At 47.5% G+C, this 20,364-nt stretch overlaps 1 protein-coding gene across 1 annotated transcript in view; it reads right to left on the bottom strand.

Annotated features, from left to right (window-relative positions):
• FFAR4 (free fatty acid receptor 4) overlaps positions 1 to 20,352 on the bottom strand; it is a 44,051-nt gene extending 23,699 nt beyond the window's left edge. Inside the window, exon 1 of the mRNA XM_083150221.1 lies at positions 19,819 to 20,352. Coding sequence (XP_083006347.1) covers positions 19,819 to 20,352 — 534 coding nt within the window. The remainder of the gene's footprint in view (positions 1 to 19,818) is intronic.
• Positions 20,353 to 20,364: the final 12 nt, after the last annotated feature.

Below are 20,364 nucleotides of genomic sequence, written 5' to 3'. Positions count from 1 at the left end.
GGGCGACACCCATAATCAACAAGAAACAGTAATAAATGAAAACAACGCACGCAAGAAGATGTAATGCGGTCCTGGGGCACACAAGCATCTGCAGTGCAAGTGACATAAGACATCAGCCCCCACCTGCCAACTGTACAGCCAACTTCATATCAGGGCCGAAACTAGGTGTTTCGGCACCCGGGGCGGCAGTCACTTGGTCGCCCCCCCCCAAAAAACACCAAATGACTGCATTGGGGACAGGCGTAGGTTAACTCCGGCTCCTAGCGCTGCCGGGCGGTGGGCGGGAAGCAGATTTTCAGCCAATCAGCGTCCGGCAAGTCTTTTCAAAATCATCAGCGCTTCCCGCCGCCAGGCAAATAGCGCTAGGAGACGGAGTGAGTGAAAGCTGCCGCTACACCAGTCCATGGACCCCCGCTGCCAACATACCTGTGTGCAGCCAGCGGGGGTAGGCAGCGTCCAGGGACTGGTGTAGCGGTAGCCTTCACTCACTCCGTCTCCTAGCGCTATCTGCCTAGGGATGGCCATCGACTATCGATGTTCCTAAAACATCGATGGTTGGTACCTAGTGCTCGATGTTTTGGGCATCGATAGTGGATGGTCGAATAGTTATATGCCATCGATGGATGGCTTCCGATGGTAAAAGTTGTGGGCACGTGCGTAGCGTCATTGCGTCCAGCGGCATCGCTGCGGGCGGCCCGCCCCGCCGGAAGGTGCGCGCATGCGCAAAAGAAACTTAAACTGGATTGATGGCTAAAGTTTCTTCTGTGCATGCGCGCGGATCCCGGCCGAGCAGGCTGCCCGCAGCGACCCTTCCCGTTGCTCTGCGCATGCGCGGCTAAGCGATGGCAGGAACCATCGATGGTGTGAGATAGAATGGTTTATAGCCATCGATGGTTCCTGCTCTAGAAGCCATCGATGGCAGCCATCGATGGGGGATGTGCCGATGGCCATCCCTATATCTGCCTGGCGGCGGGAAGCGCTGATGACTTTGAAAAGACTTGCCGGACGCTGATTGGCTGAATTCAGCCAATCAGCGTCCAGCAAGTCTTTTCAAAACCTGCTTCCCGCCCACTGCCCGGCAGCGCTAGGAGCCGGAGTTAACTCACCAGTCCCCGGACAGCCGCTGCCCGTCCCCGGGACCCCGCTGCCCGTCCCCGGGATCCCGCTGCTAGGACCTCACACTAGCGCCCCTCCTCCAGCGCCCGGTGCACGTGACCCCCCAGCCCCCCCCCCCCCCCCTAGTTACGGCCCTGTTCATATACCAGCAAGGTCACAACCATCAGCGCCAGATGCACTAAGTTTCAAATACTTGTTAAAGTCGAGTTGCATACACGCCATTTTAGGATAGTATGGCCGCCATTTTGGTTCGCAGAGTTGCGCAAATAAAGTTTCCATACCCGAGTCTGTGTGACAAAAGTGGACCAGAAGCGCAGCCATACTATTACACATAAATTCATAAGAACATACTGACACTAAATAAAATATAGTTAAAGGTTTAGAACGCCACACATAGCTTAGTTAGCATTGCATACATCCGTCTGTATCATGTTTAGTACCGTTACGTTCCGTTTCTTATGCGCAGTATTCCGGTCATTGCGAATATTTCGCAAGACATACGGTCCGATAGTTATGGACAAAATCCACATTTCCAAGACAGTTTCTGTTAAAAAGTATATAACAAAGGAATCTATTAAAACTGGTTCTCACTGCTATTTACAACCCCTGACGACGATACCAACAGAACAAAGGACTCCAAAGTTCACCTTCCCCCTGCACCTTTGCAAACCAGTTGTATTACTTTGCCCCAATCACAGAGGACTTGACATACGAACCCTGACCAATAGGAATGGCCTTTGACCTCCCCCTTCTGACCCTATAAGATAGGTGACCCAGGGCGGCCTCGGCCACTTCGGCACATCTTCCTTTCCCTGACCATTGACCGGACTATGTTCAAACCTGAACATAGTGAGCTCCGACCGGACTGCGCTTCGCTATTTTCCCTGAAGGTAAACATTCGTATTCCCCTTTTATGTAATGTGGCTGATTATGATTGTATCCTGTATCTGTTTTTCTTCCCCTAGCAGAGCCTGATTATTATACTCATTGTTAGACTATTGTATTACTTGTTATACCTGTATTTTCTATTCCTGTAACCCCCTTTTGTCCATTAGGGCAGTGGTTCCCAAACTGTGCGCCTAGGCTCCCTGGGGTGCCTCGGGACACTTGCAGGGGTGCCTCAGGTTGGTCGTTCAGGACCAATTCATATTATTTATAATCAATTCTTTCTGGACAAAACCACTGCTGGTGGCTGCCAATCATAAAATGTGTACAATCAGAAGCAAATCCTGCCCTTTACCACATAACCGAACCTAAGAAGCACATATAAACACAATCTACTTAATTTGATATATATTTTTGGGGGTCTAGGGGTGCCTTGGAAAAAATCTGATACTCTAGGGTGCCGTGAATAGAAAAAGATTGGGAACCCCTGCATTAGGGACTTAAATACATCCTTTTACGGAGTTTCTATCTCCTTACTTCTATACTGTGGTTGTGTCTGTTATTCGCATTTAGCGATAAGGTATATTATGGACACTGTCCTAAAAGGTATATTCGCAGATTAGAGTCAAAGTACTGCGAAAGGATCTCTTATTAAGGTATTGGTTCTTTTGTGTATAATACACAATAAAGGTACGCTACGCTGCGCTACGTTTTGTTCGCACGTAGCTAGGTATAAAGGGTACGCAGGTTACGGACATAATACGTAACCTACGCTTTTCACTTATTGTTTCTTTGGTCATATTTAATAGACATTAACAATTGAGGGCTCATCTGGCCGTTTCACATTCTAGAGCTCAGTACCAGGCGCGCGACTTGACCTATACCAGCAAAAGGGTGGAAGTATTTATTATCCATTGCTGGATAGGCCAGGTCCGCGGCGGTGCGGGGTTCGAGAAGTGCTAGCGTTGAACTCGAAGTACAATAAGTGAAATCCAGGGAAACATTAAACCACGTGTTTTAAAGCATATTTAAGTGTTTAGTAAACTGTACTTCTGCCTGCCACAAGTAGTTTAACGGGGTATAGTGTCTTGAGTTGCTTGTTCATTACAGTATATGTGCCACATGCGATAAAGTTCGCACACGTGGAGACAAAGGCCTGTGTTTTATTATAGTACATAGAGGATCCCCTCTGTGCAAAACTATAACTTTTAGTGTTAGTTACTGCAGGGCCAGGGACTCCGCCACGTGGCGATAAGTTCTGGGCCTTTTACAGTAACGTAAAGTGTCTATTGTGTATTACGCAAGGTGCGCGCGCACGTGCCCACATCGGGAAATTTTCGCATCTTTGTACGAGATTTACGGATTAAGTGCGGGATTTATTTCGCATCTTGATACGTAACTCTCGGACGAAGTTAAGGGATTTATTCCACATTTAGGCGCAATTACTGCGTATAGCGAAACCCGAGCGCAACCTTGCAAATACACTATAGAACACGTGGGTGGCCGATTCATCGGCGGCCTGTGAACAACGCACGTACACACGTGGCTGTTCATTGGCACTGCACATGCAGCACACATAGGAACTCAAAAGGTGAACAGTATTAAACCACTAGCTTTATTTAAAACAGTATAGTAATATACTGTGGATAAGGCGGTGATTAATAAGAGAAAATAAGTTTTTTTTCTTTTTGTTCATTTTCCAAAAACAAGCAACTCAAGCATTATTTTAATAGATTCCTATAGCCATTTAAAAGGGATTTATACCTGCATAAGTATCTAGTGAGAAACTACCAACCTGGGAAGACTTTTCTGTACAGAAATATTTCAAAGTTAAGCATAAGACCAAGGTGTAACTAGCGCCCAGTGTGAAACAAAACTGAGGCGAACGGGTGTGTGACAGCACGACTCAAGCGCAGTGTAGTCCAGTGTAGGACAGTTTAGTGTAAGATAAGGTGCACGTGGCGACGTGCCCATAGGAACTGCCCCTTCCGTGGAACTACCTATTTTGATCCACTGGGAGGGTACAAGAGGCAAAATCGGAACCCAGTGATCCGATCAGCTACTTTAGAAATACCGATTTTGAGAATACAGGAAAAACAAGTTTTCTTGTATTCTGCAAAAATCCAGCCGCACCCCGCAAGACGTGTAGTTATGCGTTTCTGACCATAGTGGTGATTGAGTACATTACCTCGCATAGTGGGCTTCACGCTTGATTGCGGCATAGTGCCATTTTGTGGAGAAGGAGTGATTGGGAGTGACTCACTGATAAAGGGCCCTCCGGTTTCTGCTAGCTGTGAACTTTTATTCCTGTAATTATGGGTAATAACGGGTCACACAGGGATACCGAGTTAGTTAGGGAGGAATCTAGTCGACCCAAAGGGTCGACAGCTTCCATAATGTGTTGGAGCACAGTGAACGAGCAGTTGTTTACAAAAAGAAATGGAAAAGGATTGACACAAGGCAGCAAGTTAGAATTTCCCAGTGTTGGTGGTTTCGATCCAGAAGTCTTATCAGCAGTTAGAGATCAGAAATGTTTGTTCTTGCCACTCAAGGAAAGAGTTGAACAGAATGAATGTCTAAAATTGTGGCAGAAGGAAAGTATAATCAAAAAGGAACATAGTTATCTGTCAGATGCAAGTATAATCAGCCACAGGAATACGAATGTTTCCACTCACCAATATGTAAAAAAGGGAACAATTCAAGTCCGAAGTGAAACCAAAAATAACCTGAAAATGAATAACTTGTGTACTGTTTTTACCCCCTATAACAGTGATTTTCAACCTTTTTACCTTGCGGCACACTAAATAAGATTTTTAAATTGCCAAGGCACACCATGAGATCCCCACAGGGCAAAACACATTGGCCCCCACAGGAAAAAAAACAAACCTATTGGCTCCCATACAACAAACAATCACGCTGGTCCCCACAGGTAACACAAATAAAATACACTGGCCCTTTACATGAAAAGAAGAGACCAGTAAATAACAGTTGAACTGGTAGTGGCTGTAAACTGGTGTGGGCATCTCTAGATCTGGGGGCACACTTGAGAACAGCTCGAGGCACACTAGTGTGCCACGGCACAGTGGTTGAAAAACACTGCCCTATAAGCAAGATACAGATCCACAGGGGGGATTCCTGACATCAGCCATCCCTTGCGAAGCTAGCGGAAAGGAGAGAGAGGTTGAGACAGCCCAAGCTGCTGCTGCCATTCTGGTCGAGGAGATGGCTGATGCCAGGAACACGATTGGAGACACAGGTAAGTACACACAACACAGCACAGAGATAGTTGTTCCTGGGATGTTGCCCAATGGTGCAGGGGGGATACAGATTCACCCTCTGCACACAGTGGAACCTCCTTGTGGACGGGGAGACAGGGATGAGGTAATGCCTGTAAAGGATAGTGACATGCACAATACGTGGACACGATTGGAACGTCATTCAATCATCAAAAATTTCCCTGATCCCAGCAAAGATCTGGCAAAGTGTCAGAAATTTGTAAGGGAGCGAGGAAATTCAGATGAGCCCACCAATAAGGATTGGCGATACATGTTGAGAGCTTGCCTCCCTTCACACATAGATGTCCAGAAATTCATTCGAGACAGTGGTGTGGAGGGCGATAAGATTTTAACTGAACAGGGCAACCAGGAAAATATACGCCTATTAAACATACAATTGGGTGTATGTTTCCCCGCGACGGTTGAAAATACTCTGATGTTCACCATCAAACAAAAAGATGGTGAGTCTGCCAGCGATTATTTCAACCGTGCTTTACAGGCGTTGCCAAAACACTCTGGTATCCCCGACCCCAGGGACAACATACATCTTAAGGGAGGGATTGTCTCTGTGCTGATACAAGGTCTTAGGGAAAATTTGAGAACCAACATAGAAGCTATTCACCCCAACTGCAGACAGATGACAATACATACTTTAAGGAAATCTGCTATTGATCTGGACAAACGATTTAAAACAGAAAGACAGACAAACGGCATGATAACAGCCGATAGTCACACTTTTAGTAAGGATCCAACCTATAACATACCACACCCAAGGCAAGACACGGTAAGACAAAACCAAACGGTATGTTTCAAATGTGGAAACAAACGACACATAGCCAGACATTGCAGGGTAAGTAACCATAGGAAATATAACACATATGTAAGTAACTGGGAGACACAATGGGAGAAGACAGGTAGGTCTCAACACATAGCCATAGCCCCACCTAGTAGCCAACGCCGCCCTAAGCATGACACATATATGCAAACAGGGAGTAGGACACACATACACCCCACAACCAGGTAACATAAGACAATATCTGAGGGAGGAGCCTCAGATATGGGTAAGTGGAATGGTTTAAAGGTAAAAGTTTTTTTGTATCAAACCCGTTAACAACATTCCCTCCTGGTCTAGGTTGTGCCACGCAATTAGCAGTTACAATTGGGGTAACAGGAAAGGTGCAGCATTACCCATTGGTGAATCAAATAGAGATCATAATCGGGCCCTTGCATATCAAATGCTCTGTCTTATTGACTGCAGCGGCTACGATTGACCTTCAAATTACAGAACTACCTTGAAATATAAGTTATGTCTGCTGCTGGACTCCAGAGAATTCATAACTTAGAAACAACAGGACCAGTATGCACGAACTAGATGCAAAATTGTTAGATATATCCCCATGACTAATGCTGCACTGTACTGTTATAGATTTTTTTTTTAACCCATCTAAGGTAGCTAAAAACTACAGCACAAATACCGGGTTCCCTTTGAACTAAAGATGGGAAGGACACAGGATTAATGGCAACAATAGCTTCAATAGAAACCCTGTTAAAAACAGAAAGCATAGCGCCCCAAAGTACAGCTTCACCATTTGAAACCTGAGGTTGAGCTGGAAAAATACCCAGTGAAATAACAAGGTTCCCAAAAGAGAACTTTTAGCTAAATACCCCTAGACACAGCCCATAGTTACATTCACACTGGGAAAGAGAAAGAAAGGGAGGGCTTACAAATCAGAACAGGAGTTGAAAAGGGTAAGAACCAAATAGTTGAGAGCCAATTCCCCCATAGTGCTAAATCCTGGTGTCATCCAAATAAAAGAAAAATTTCCTGTTGAAAATAAATGTACACATTACTGTCATTAATATTTTCTACCCTTTTTGAGTTTTTCTCTCTCTCTTTTTCCAATTTTTTCCTCCTTCCCCTACTCTTCTGTTCCAGAAACCTCAGAGAGCCACCAAGCCCCTCCCCCGGGTCTTGCAAGATCGCACACTGTCCTTACGGCCCACCAATGGGTAAATACCAATACAATGGGTTAATGATCTATTGTTATGTCCTTTCCTCATCCACAACACCAGCAGATGGCGATAGACAACTTCTGGTGTATCCTCCTGAGGCAGGACATAAGGTATCTCAGGACGGATTGCGGTTGCGCCTGAACAAGGGGGGGGGGGGGGAATCTGGGACACATTAGTAACCATAAACCCACAAATCATAGAAAAATAGTTCGAAAAAACTGTCGCACTCCCAGCAGAGAAATACCTATTGTGAATATGCGGTACCCCATAAAGCGAGTAGTCAATATATATATTTTTCAGTAAATCTTGAACAAAGTCCCAGTAACTTTAAGCATTGCTCTTTATGTTACCCAGGGCAACCACAGCCACCATCTTGTGAAAAGCAGTCCAAGTAGTGCACAAAGCATTCCCCTTCAACAGAATGAAAAGGGTTGTAAAATGCATTTACATATAAATAGGTGCAATCACAAAACCCATGTCTTCACAGAAAAATGTGGATAAGAAAAGAAGAAGAAACAGGCCTGATTACAGCCTTTTTCCATGGGTATGACTGACACAAGAGACCATGTGATTTAGAATATTAGACCTGCTGAGGGGGCGACAGATATAGTGACGTAAGAAACCTGGTGATGCCAGCCTGACCAATGTCGTACTGCAGTGTACAATTAAACCCTATTACTCGGGCACTTCCTACTTGTCTACACAGTGTAGGTGCCATAGCACTACTGGTAAACAAAACTGAGAATGTGGGGTTGGGGTGTGGTTAACTGTTTATGCTCCTCATATAGTCTGGACACTTTTAAAGTTCTGCCTAAACATGTGAAAAATATTCATCAGCCAAGGTCACTAAATGGGAACTTGCATTGATGAATTCTATGAATGTTACCAGTAAAATGGGTAATATTGTAAACCCAGCAACACTCTTACCAGGTGTGCCCTCCAAGGCACAAAGGGTGGATTGGTGCTGAGGTTGCTGGAATGGTGGAATTTAGTGGGAGCCAAGACGAATATGATTGCATGACATGTTTGAATCAGACCTTTGCAGCATGCCCCCAAAGGGTGGTAACAACCCATTGGAAGAGGTAATTCATTTTTTTTTCTCTCCCTCGTTCTTTCCACAACACCGAGAGGGGAAAATTGTACACTGGCTATACCGTAATAGATGGAAAAGGCATAGTAGAGGCTGAACCCATTGGACGTCTCACTCAGCAACAGCAGTCTCATTAGTAGTACTGCGGGCTGAGAGAAAAACAGCCAATATTCATGCCGACTCCAAGTACGTTTGATGGGGTAATGCAGAAGATCTTAGGCCCTATGGCGCCTCAGAGATGTTTTGTTTCAGTAGCTGGCACTCCAGTGGCGCAAGCGTTGTAAGTTTAAAAGATTCCTGACAGTCACACAGCTGCCGGACAGAGTGGCTGTTATCAAGTGTAAAGCCCACACCTTCGATAAGGATTCAGTGTCACTTGATAATGAACATGCTGGCAAGGCAGCTGGGTGAGCCATGCGCTCTGCGGATAATGTTTGTGTTCCCCCTGTAAATGTCAGTGTATTCACATAGAAATACAAGATTTGTGTCCCCTGCAGGAGAAGCAGTCTGGAAGCCGAAGGGATGTGGACAGGAATAGAAAGATGGACAAGGAAAACCAGTGACTCTGAGAACATGCCAAACTGTCAGGGCAGAGATAGTCCATGGCCTGACTTGTCTTGACAGGGAAGGTATGTGGAAAATTAGTCCGAAATTACTGGTGTGCCCACAGACAGGTAAGACGACAGGATCATGCCTTACTTGTCTGGGGGAAAGAAACTGCAACGGCTGTTCCCACAGAGCCATCTCCACATCCCTCCTCCAGCAGGATCCTCTGCAGTTAATACAAAATTGGCTTTGTACAGTCCACTCTAGAAGCATTCTAGTTATTTATTTACTTATTTTTTTTTATATATATATGTGTTGATGTTTGTGCGTATAGATATGGCAGCCCAGAAACACCCCTGAGTATGCAAGTTTATATGAAAGATTTTAAGTCATGTGTGAACCTTTTAGGGACTGATGGTACACCCCACAATCTCTTTTTGTAGTAGTAGAATCACTCTCAGAACTCCACCTCATTTGTCCCCATCGAAACATTGCTTGGCGGGCAGCCACACGTTATGGTAATCCCACAAGGTGATCCCAGACCACACCACGGAAAAAAGTAATGCAAGTGATGTATCCACACCTGGAAAACTGCAGCAAAAGGACTTTGTTGACACATGTTGTGAACTGTCATAACCATGAACCAGGAGATGTTGTTGTTTCCCCTGCTTTGCCATATACAGGTTGCTTGATAGACCTTTGGAAAGAACCACCCCAAGTCTTGTTGACCAGCACTACCCAATAACAAAGTCGCAGAGAGAGAGATTCGGGTACGTTCGTCCTACTGCCAAAAGACCAGAAACCCAGAAGGTCCTTACACTTGAGGGCGAAAGAAAGAAATCGCTAGAGGCACCATTTCGGGAGAACTGGAGAGCAGCTAAGGTCAAGCAACCTGTACAAGCTACAAAAGGGACTGTGACACACCCCACTGGTAACAGGTTGGAAGGATCACTAACAAATTTTTCCTTTCTCAGTTTTCTCTATTGTTGTGGGTCCTATTCTTGTCCTCCCCCCCCCACTATCCGTTCTTATCTTCAAAGTCAAGGATACCGCCGCCGCACTGCTGCCAGGCATTGGACAAGACGATACAGAGTTCTGAGAGTGTGTTACCCGTCCCAGTTTAGGTCAAGGTAGAATCTATAAGCTTGACACATTACCCAAGACCGGATGTTTTATAGTGATAATACCATCATACTTAAAAGCATACCAAAAAGAGAGACAACAAAGAGTTCAAGGGTCCGTTGTCACAAACAATACCTACCAAAGAAAGCCATATCTGAAAAACAACTGTATATAGTGTAACCTCCCCCACACATAGCTTAGTTAGCATTGCATACATCCGTCTGTATCATGTTTAGTACCGTTACGTTCCGTTTCTTATGCGCAGTATTCCGGTCATTGCGAATATTTCGCAAGACATACGGTCCGATAGTTATGGACAAAATCCACATTTCCAAGACAGTTTCTGTTAAAAAGTATATAACAAAGGAATCTATTAAAACTGGTTCTGCTATTTACAACCCCTGACGACGATACCAACAGAACAAAGGACTCCAAAGTTCACCTTCCCCCTGCACCTTTGCAAACCAGTTGTATTACTTTGCCCCAATCACAGAGGACTTGACATACGAACCCTGACCAATAGGAATGGCCTTTGACCTCCCCCTTCTGACCCTATAAGATAGGTGACCCAGGGCGGCCTCGGTCACTTCGGCACATCTTCCTTTCCCTGACCATTGACCGGACTATGTTCAAACCTGAACATAGTGAGCTCCGACCGGACTGCGCTTCGCTATTTCCCCTGAAGGTAAACATTCGTATTCCCCTTTTATGTAATGTGGCTGATTATGATTGTATCCTGTATCTGTTTTTCTTCCCCTAGCAGAGCCTGATTATTATACTCATTGTTAGACTATTGTATTACTTGTTATACCTGTATTTTCTATTCCTGTAACCCCCTTTTGTCCATTAGGGACTTAAATACATCCTTTTACGGAGTTTCTATCTCCTTACTTCTATACTGTGGTTGTGTCTGTTATTCGCATTTAGCGATAAGGTATATTATGGACACTGTCCTAAAAGGTATATTCGCAGATTAGAGTAAAGTACTGCGAAAGGATCTCTTATTAAGGTATTGGTTCTTTTGTGTATAATACACAATAAAGGTACGCTACGCTGCGCTACGTTTTGTTCGCACGTAGCTAGGTATAAAGGGTACGCAGGTTACGGACATAATACGTAACCTACGCTTTTCACTTATTGTTTCTTTGGTCATATTTAATAGACATTAACATACTGATAGAGTGGAGAGTGATTAGCAATCAGCCAATCAGCTCCTATCTGCCATGTTACAGACTGGGTTTGAGGAATGACAGCAAGGAGCTGATTGGATGGTAGTTTATCACTCTCCACTTTATCACTTTTTGAAGCTTAGTACATCTGGCCCAGGGTGAGGATAGGAGGACAGGATATTTTCTCAAAAAATATATAATTTTCCTGGGTTAAGTTAAAGAAAAGATTAGATAGAAAACACTGATTTTTTTTTAACTTTAGCAGTTTTGCTACTATTATAGACACCATGGGGTGGAATTGAATAGGGTGATAGAACCAGAAAGTGAGAGATTTGGTAAGAAATCTCCAGTTTTTTTAAAGCGGCAATCATTCACCCTGCAAAATCAAACTGGTTTTGCAGTGTAAATGATTGCCGCTTTAAAAAAACAGGAGATTTCTTACCAAATCTCTCACTTTCTGAATCTCTCATCCTATTACATTTAACCTCATCTCTTTATTGGCGTTTACCTCACTTGCACCTACAGTATACTACTCCCATTAATGCCCTCACACAACGGTCCCTTTATCCCCTGAGCCACACTCGCTCAGCACCTGTACTTAGCTTTCAGCTTTGTGGTATTTCAATTTGAATATAAACCCTCTCATGAACAACCCCCTTTTCATACTTACCTGAACCTCCCAGAATGGGGGAGGGCTTAATGGGGGCGGGGCTTAACGATGACCAGCCCTGCCCCCCAGAAACAGCTGCAGAGAGTCTCCTCTCTGGGCTTCTAACACAGAAGCAACCATCAATTTAGGCAAGCATGCCCCTTCCCCTCCCTTTATGGTCATGCACTGTATACTGTTATTTGTTTACCTTCTATGTCTTTCAGCAGGTTGTGTCAAAGGGTATTCTGTGGTATGGTTTTATTCTGAAATGTATCCAATAGTAGTCTTTGATCTTCTATTCATGTTGTGCAATGGGAGGGATTTAGTTGAATCCCTCCCCACATCCATTGCAGTACATGCATCAAACTTTGGGCATGATTCAGACCTGATGGCTAGTCAGCGTACACTCTCAGGATAGTGAGCAGGTAAATGCCACCTGGCCTTGCGAATCCTTGCACAAGCATGCGAGGTGATGCGCTCGCACACACATCCATTTGTATGAGGCCGCACAGGAGAAAAAAAGGATTCGATGGTCGCTCACCATCGAAATGATTTTTTTCCCCTTTGCAGATAACAGTCAGTCTAAACTGACTTCTATCCTGGCCGGATAGGCGCCGACGTCATGTGACGTCAGCCTCCCGCCCCAAGCAAGCATCTGCAGTGTACGCCCAGTGTGCATGCCCATAAAATAAGATTGCACATGCGCATATTTACACATTACACATACTATGTCGTAATACATCTATTAATAAATTATATATAAAATATTTAAGAGTGCCCCAAAAAGAGAGTCATCTTTTCCCTTTGTTTTATTTGTAACATACACAAACCCGCAGTATCGGCCGCAGTGGCGTAGCTATAGCACCGCAGCCCCCGCGGTCGCGGGGGGGGGCGCTGTGCATATGGGGGCGCCGGGGGGGCTGCAGTGCTATAGTAATCCCCCCCGCCCCCCATAGGCTGCCGCTTACCTTTCCGCGCGTCCCGGCTCCCCTCCTGGCTTCAATCAATGCTATGGAGACGGACCACGATAAAATGGCCGCTCCATAAAGCAGACTGTTCTCTGATACTGTCTGCGGTATGGGGGCGGCCATTTTATCGTGGTCCGTCTGCATAGAATCAATTAAAGCCAGGAGGGGAGCCGGGATGCGCGGACAGGTAAGCATGCGGCAATGGGGGGAGGGGGCACGGGGGGCACGGGCAGCCGGGAGAGGGGGGGCACCCCCCCATTGACGGCGGGGGGGCGCCCCAAACAAAGCTACGCCACTGATCGGCCGGGGGACCGAATTCGGCCTGCAACAAGCGGGTCTGAATCACCCTCTTTGTGTAGAAGGACTCCCAGGTCATGATCCGGGAACATTTACAAATCAATGTCCTGGTGCTTTATTATTGTATAAATACTTTATTTACCTGAAATGCTTCATTAACTTTGGTTCATTCATTTTAATGAACCCTGAAACTGTCAGCAAGGAGCACAATCCAACAGATCTGCTGCCCCCTAAGGCCCACATACACTGTTATTCTGATTTCGGCATGCAGGTCCGACCTCTGACTCGGACCCCCTTCCGATGGCGGGTGACTGACTAATAGAGACCACTCTATGGACCAAATTACTTATTTGTGGGCAAAAAGATAACAGAAAATGAAAGCAATTTTTGCAGGGACACTGGTCTGTTTCAAACTTGCTGCATATGGAGAGAGGGAGCTGAGAAGACAGAGATTGGAGGTAGGAGCAGATAGTGACTGGGGTGGGCTAAAAACAGTCACAGCTCAAAGTGAAAGTACATTGCATTAGCATTCGATTTTAACTAGTAAGTATATAATGGTGAAATAAATTGATATATTAATATTTCTCCATAACTTTACCCTAAAGACATTATTTTGGTCCAATTGTGAAGTGGTAATGTTGTCTATATAGTTTAGTTAAAATTATATTTTAGAGATGTTGGAGAGTGTGGCAAGGACAGATCTGTAAGTCACTAAATCTAGGAAATGATGAAGGATGTATTAGGGAACAAGACAATGGGAGGAACAATTTGGGTTCTGCTTCATGAGTGTTCCGGATGCACGATCGGTCATCAAGGGGCAGTGGGCGGAACTATATAAAGATGTATTATTACATAAATCCCACTGATAATATTGGACACACCAGATTGCATGATTTTTCTTCCCTGTGATCGCACACCCAAACGACTTCTAACTGTCATAAAAGCCCAGGGGCGGAATGGAAATAAAAGTGGCCATTGAAAAATTTCTAGAAGTGGCCTCACGTGAGCAGCATCAAATCACATGTAGATGAAACCAACACCAAAATATTCCGGATTAATACATCACTGCACCTGTGTGGAAGCCATTGGTTACAATATGCTGGGCAGTCTAGTGGTCCCCAGACCTTTAAACTGCTGTTATACATCACAAACCCATACCTCCAACTGTACCGATCTAGCCGGTACAGTACCGTTTGTTAACGGTCTGTACCGGCTAAATCAGAGTGTACCGATCGTACCATTTTTTAAAGGTTTAGGCGGCTACTCCTTCTCTAAAAGATCGGCACGGCGTGAAAGGAAAGAATAATTAATTCTATTGACTGTGGCCCCTCTCCAGCAGGTTAGGTCTCTCTCCGGCGCCCACTCCGTTCCCAGTGGTGCATTGCGGCGGGTCCCGGCAGTGTGTGTCGCATCATGACGTCACGCAGCCCGCGGACCCTCCCGCACTGGAGAGAGATGCCGAAGGCAGATGCACTTTGCGGTACCCTGAGAACGAAGCACACATGTTGGGAGGTGAGGGAGCGCGTTAATTTATATATGTAAGGGGAGTGTTTATATATATATATATATATATATATATATATAATGCCCAGTACGCCCCCTTTGCCATTGGCCACACACCCTTTCTGAATGTGTACCGATTTCCAACCTTCATATGTTGGAGGGTATGCAAACCTCCATATAATACAAATCCCTTCCACTGAGACTGAACGCAGACCCCAAAACTCATTACCATAATCCCAGAAACATCCCCATCCCTCCCCTAGATGAGCCCAGAAATACCCCAAAAATTGTTACACACCCAGATAGCACCCACTCATATCCCTTTAACAGATGTCACAATGGATATAGATGAGTGCCCGTCTTAAATAAGTATTTGCAGCATTGGATACTGTACTCTGTGATCCGGCAAATGTTGTTTATGTGGGAGACAGGAGAGGGATGGGGCCACTACTCAGAGCAGGGCCATATCTTAAGAAAAAAAAAGTCAGTGCATGACAGGCGGCCTTGCAGGAATGCCGGCCTACCGGATATCTTCTCTGTTGGAAATCCATCCACCAAAATCCCATCACAGAGCTACACCTGTATCACTCCACAACTGTACACACTAGCATCATTCACTAGTCTCAGAAAGACACACATCCTCACCTCACTGACAGCAGCACATCCCCATCTCACTGACAGCAGCACATCCCCGCCTCATTGACAGCAGCACATCCCTGCCTCACTGACAGACATGCACCTCCCCGCCTCACTGACAGACATGCACATCCCGTCTCACTGATATACATGCACATCCCTGCCTCACTGACAGACATGCACATCCCTGCCTCGCTGACAGCAGCACATCCCCACCTCGCTGACAGCAGCACATCCCCACCTCGCTGATAGACATGCACATCCCCGCCTCACTGACAGACATGCACATCCCTGCCTCGCTGACAGCAGCACATCCCTGCCTCACTGACAGCAGCACATCCCCGCCTCACTGACAGCAGCACATCCCCACCTCACTGACAGACATGCACCTCCCCACCTCACTGACAGACATGCACCTCCCCGCCTCACTGACAGACATGCACCTCCCCACCTCACTGACAGACATGCACCTCCCCGCCTCACTGACAGACATGCACATCCCGCCTCACTGACAGCAGCACATCCCTGCCTCACTGACAGACATGCACATCCCGCCTCACTGACAGCAGCACATCCCTGCCTCACTGACAGACATGCACCTCCCCGCCTCACTGACAGACATGCACATCCCGCCTCACTGATAGACATGCACATCCCTGCCTCACTGACAGACATGCACATCCCTGCCTCGCTGACAGCAGCACATCCCCACCTCGCTGACAGCAGCACATCCCGCCTCACTGATAGACATGCACATCCCTGCCTCGCTGACAGACATGCACATCCCCGCCTCGCTGACAGCAGCACATCCCCGCCTTGCTGACAGCAGCACATCCCTGCCTCGCTGACAGCAGCACATCCCCGCCTCGCTGACAGACATGCACATCCCGCCTCACTGACAACATCACATCACTGCCTCACTGACAGAAGCACGTCCCTGCCTCACTGACAGCAGGACATCCCCTCCTCACTGACAGCAGTGCATTCCCGCCTCACTGACAGCAGCACATCCCCGTCTCACTGACAGCAGCGCATCCCCACCTCACTGACAGCAGCGCATCCCAACCTCACTGACAGCAGCGCATCCCCGCCTCCCTGATAGAAGCGCATCCCCGCCTCACTGACAGCAGCGCACCCCCACCTCACTGACAGCAGCGCACCCCCGCCTCACTGACAGCAGCGCACCCCCGCCTCACTGACAGCAGCGCACCCCCGCCTCACTGACAGAAGCGCATCCCCGCCTCACTGACAGCAGCGCATCCCCGCCTCACTGACAGCAGTACATCCCCGCCTCATTGACAGCAGCTAATCCCCACCTCACTGACAGCAGAACATACCCGCCTCACTGACAGCAGAACATCCCCGCTTTACTGACAGCAGCGCATTCCCGCCTCACTGACAGAAGCGCATCCCCGCCTCACTGACAGAAGCGCATCCCCGCCTCACTGACAGAAGCGCATCCCCGCCTCACTGACAGGAGCGCATCCCCGCCTCACTGACAGCAGCACATCCCCGCCTCACTGACAGCAGCACACCCCCGCCTCACTGACTACAGCACACCCCCGCATCACTGACAGCAGCGCATCCCCGCCTCACTGACAGCACGACATCCCCGCCTCACTGACAGCAGTGCATACCTGCCTCACTGAAAGAAGCACATCCCCGCCTCACTGACAGAAGCACACCCCCCCTTACTGACAGAAGCACATCCCCGCCTCACTGACAGCAGAGCAGCACATCCCCGCCTTACTGACAGCAGCACATCCCCGCCTCACTGACAGCAGCACATCCCCACCTCACTGACAGCAGCACATCCCCGCCTCACTGACAGCAGCACATTCTCGCCTCACTGACAGCAGGACATCCCCGCCTCACTGACAACAGCTTATCCCCGCCTCATTGACAGCAGCTCATCCCAGCCTCACTGACAGCAGTACATCCCAGCCTCACTGACAGCAGAACATCCCAGCCTCACTGACAGCAGCACACCCCCGTATCACTGACAGCAGCACATTCCCGCCTCACTGACAGTAGCACATTCCCGCCTCACTGACAGCAGCGCACCCCCGCCTCACTGACAGCAGCGCACCCCCGCCTCACTGACAGCAGTGCATCCCCGCCTCATTGACAGCAGCTAATCCCCACCTCACTGACAGCAGAACATACCCGCCTCACTGACAGCAGAACATCCCCGCCTCACTGACAGCAGGCATTCCCGCCTCACTGACAGAAGCGCATCCCCGCCTCACTGACAGAAGCGCATCCCCGCCTCACTGACAGAAGCGCATCCCCGCCTCACTGACAGCAGCACATCCCCGCCTCACTGACAGCAGCACACCCCCGCCTCACTGACCACAGCACACCCCTGCATCACTGACAGCAGCGCATCCCCGCCTCACTGACAGCACGACATCCCCGCCTCACTGACAGCAGTGCATACCTGCCTCACTGAAAGAAGCACATCCCCGCCTCACTGACAGAAGCACACCCCCCTTACTGACAGAAGCACATCCCCGCCTCACTGACAGCAGCACATCCCCGCCTCACTGACAGCAGAGCAGCACATCCCCGCCTCACTGACAGCAGCACATCCCCACCTCACTGACAGCAGCACATCACCGCCTCACTGACAGCAGCACATCCCCGCCTCACTGACAGCAGCACATTCTCGCCTCACTGACAGCAGGACATCCCCGCCTCACTGACAACAGCTTATCCCCGCCTCATTGACAGCAGCTCATCCCAGCCTCACTGACAGCAGTACATCCCAGCCTCACTGACAGCAGAACATCCCAGCCTCACTGACAGCAGCACACCCCCGTATCACTGACAGCAGCACATTCCCGCCTCACTGACAGTAGCACATTCCCGCCTCACTGACAGAAGCACATTCCCGCCTCACTGACAGAAGCACATTCCCGCCTCACTGACAGCAGCACATCCACATCTCACTGACAGACATGCACATCCCCACCTCACTGACAGAAGCACATCCCCGCCTCACTGACAGAAGCTCATCCCCACCTCACTGACAGCAGTGCATCTCTGCCTCACTGACAGCAGTGCATCACTGCCTCACTGACAGCAGCACATCCCTGCCTCACTGACAGCAGCGCATCCCGCCTCAATGACAGCAGCACATCCCTGCCTCACTGACAGCAGCACATCCCCACCTCACTGACAGCAGCACATCCCCACCTCACTGATAGCAGCAATCCGCCTCTGATCCAGGCCCCCCTTCTCGACTTCAACCCAATTTCACAATATGCCACACAGCGGTGCACCTGCTGCACCAATGGTTGTTCCGCCTCTGACTCTAGCACCTGGACTTTACATCTTTTGGAACTTTTACAAAGATAACTCATCACTAAACTGCATTTTTATATACAGTTGGGAGAATCATCCACCCATCTAAGGGAATTGTTATATTTAAGGGGATAGTATATGTATAAGATACAACATAAACACCAACGCTGAGACATGCACCATCACTATTACTATGTATACTTTTAAGACACATTAAAATTTTTAATTACAGATTTAAGTAATAGTTACGCTGCATACACACTATTCGATAAAGGCAGCTCACAATATCGTTAGCGACTTATCTCAAGCTCCCCGGAGTTACAGAATGTACGATATAGCACATAAACAACATAGGCAAAATTTGACTGCAGGTACAGACGAGAAAGGAGGTACAGTAGTTAATGACCCATGGCAGTGCACATCGTTATCGTCCATACACTGTGCATATCGTCTGCTTTTATTGCATAGTGTGTACGGGGGCTTTAGAATTTTACAACCAAAAACAGAAGAGGTAAAGAAATTACCAGTGAATGACCGCACAAAGCCAGCACAGAATCAGTGAGTGAATAGTATGGGTTACATCAGGGGTAGCCAACTCCAGTCCTCGAGAGCTACCAACTTTTAATGTTTTCCAGGTCTCCTCACAGAATCACAAGTGAAGTAATTAGCTCCACCTGTGGATCTTTTATAATGTGTCAGTCAGTAATGAGTGCACCTGTGTACCTGCGAGATGAACTGGAAAACGTGAACTGTTGGTAGCTCTTGAGGACTGGCGTTGGCTACACCTGGGTTACATGAATAAAACAAAATCAATCTATGTGCTCTAATACACTATGTACCCCCATACACTATGCAATTTTGTCCCGATTTCACACGATTCCAACGGATTGGGCCGAGAAATCAGGTGAAATCAGGACAAATCACATGTGTAGTACGTTCCCTCAGGTAAGATGCACAGTCCCGTGTACATCGGACCAGAGTCAGAGGTGCTGCCTATCAACCTCCCACTCAAACCCCCTCCTGGCGGCAGGGAACGGGATCACATGTGAAAGGACCGCATACGATCATGCCGCTTGGGAAGGTCCCAAGAGGCTCAAGGGGGATCAGATGTCCATACACTGCTGCGATACATCGCTGTAGTATATGGACACCCTAAGATTTTATGCATTAAACCTGAAAATGTTCATTCACCGGCTGATATTGATACATAAAGTGTAGATCATGTAACCTAGATGGGACTTACCTCTCCATTCACCCTCTCTGTTACCACTGTGAAGAACAGACATAAAGGTAAGGAGGTCATGGCTGAGAAGCCCCAGATAATTAGTAGCCCCACCACAACCACCTTCACATCACAGGTGGTGGTCTGCGTCACCTTCATGATACAGAACATCCTCTCCAGGCTGACTGCAGACAGGGAGATCAGTATGACACAACCACTCAGGCACATAACATAGAAGAGCAAGTGGCAGAAAACGTCACCCAGGACCCAGACTTCTGACCAGCGGATGACCATGATGAAAGGGATCATGCTAACGAAGAGTAGATCCGAACAGAACAGGTTCAATACGAAGCAGTTGGAGGTCACCATCCTCTTCTTTCTGACTAACAAGAGTATGGCACAAATGTTAGCAAGCCACGAAAACGCAAACACCAGCGACAGGCACACCGTCTCCACCACGGTCACAGCGACGGTCTTGTTAAATTCAGAGTAAAATCCAAAATGCGTTTCGTTATCAGACTGGTCAGACCGATACACGAGAGACACGTGCCCCATTATTTTATGGCA

This window comes from Crinia signifera, chromosome 6, assembly GCF_055691185.1.
Source record: "Crinia signifera chromosome 6, ASM5569118v1, whole genome shotgun sequence".
Lineage (NCBI taxonomy): Eukaryota > Metazoa > Chordata > Amphibia > Anura > Myobatrachidae > Crinia > Crinia signifera.
Note: the sequence above shows the minus strand (reverse complement) of the source record. Positions and strands in the feature narration are given on the sequence as shown.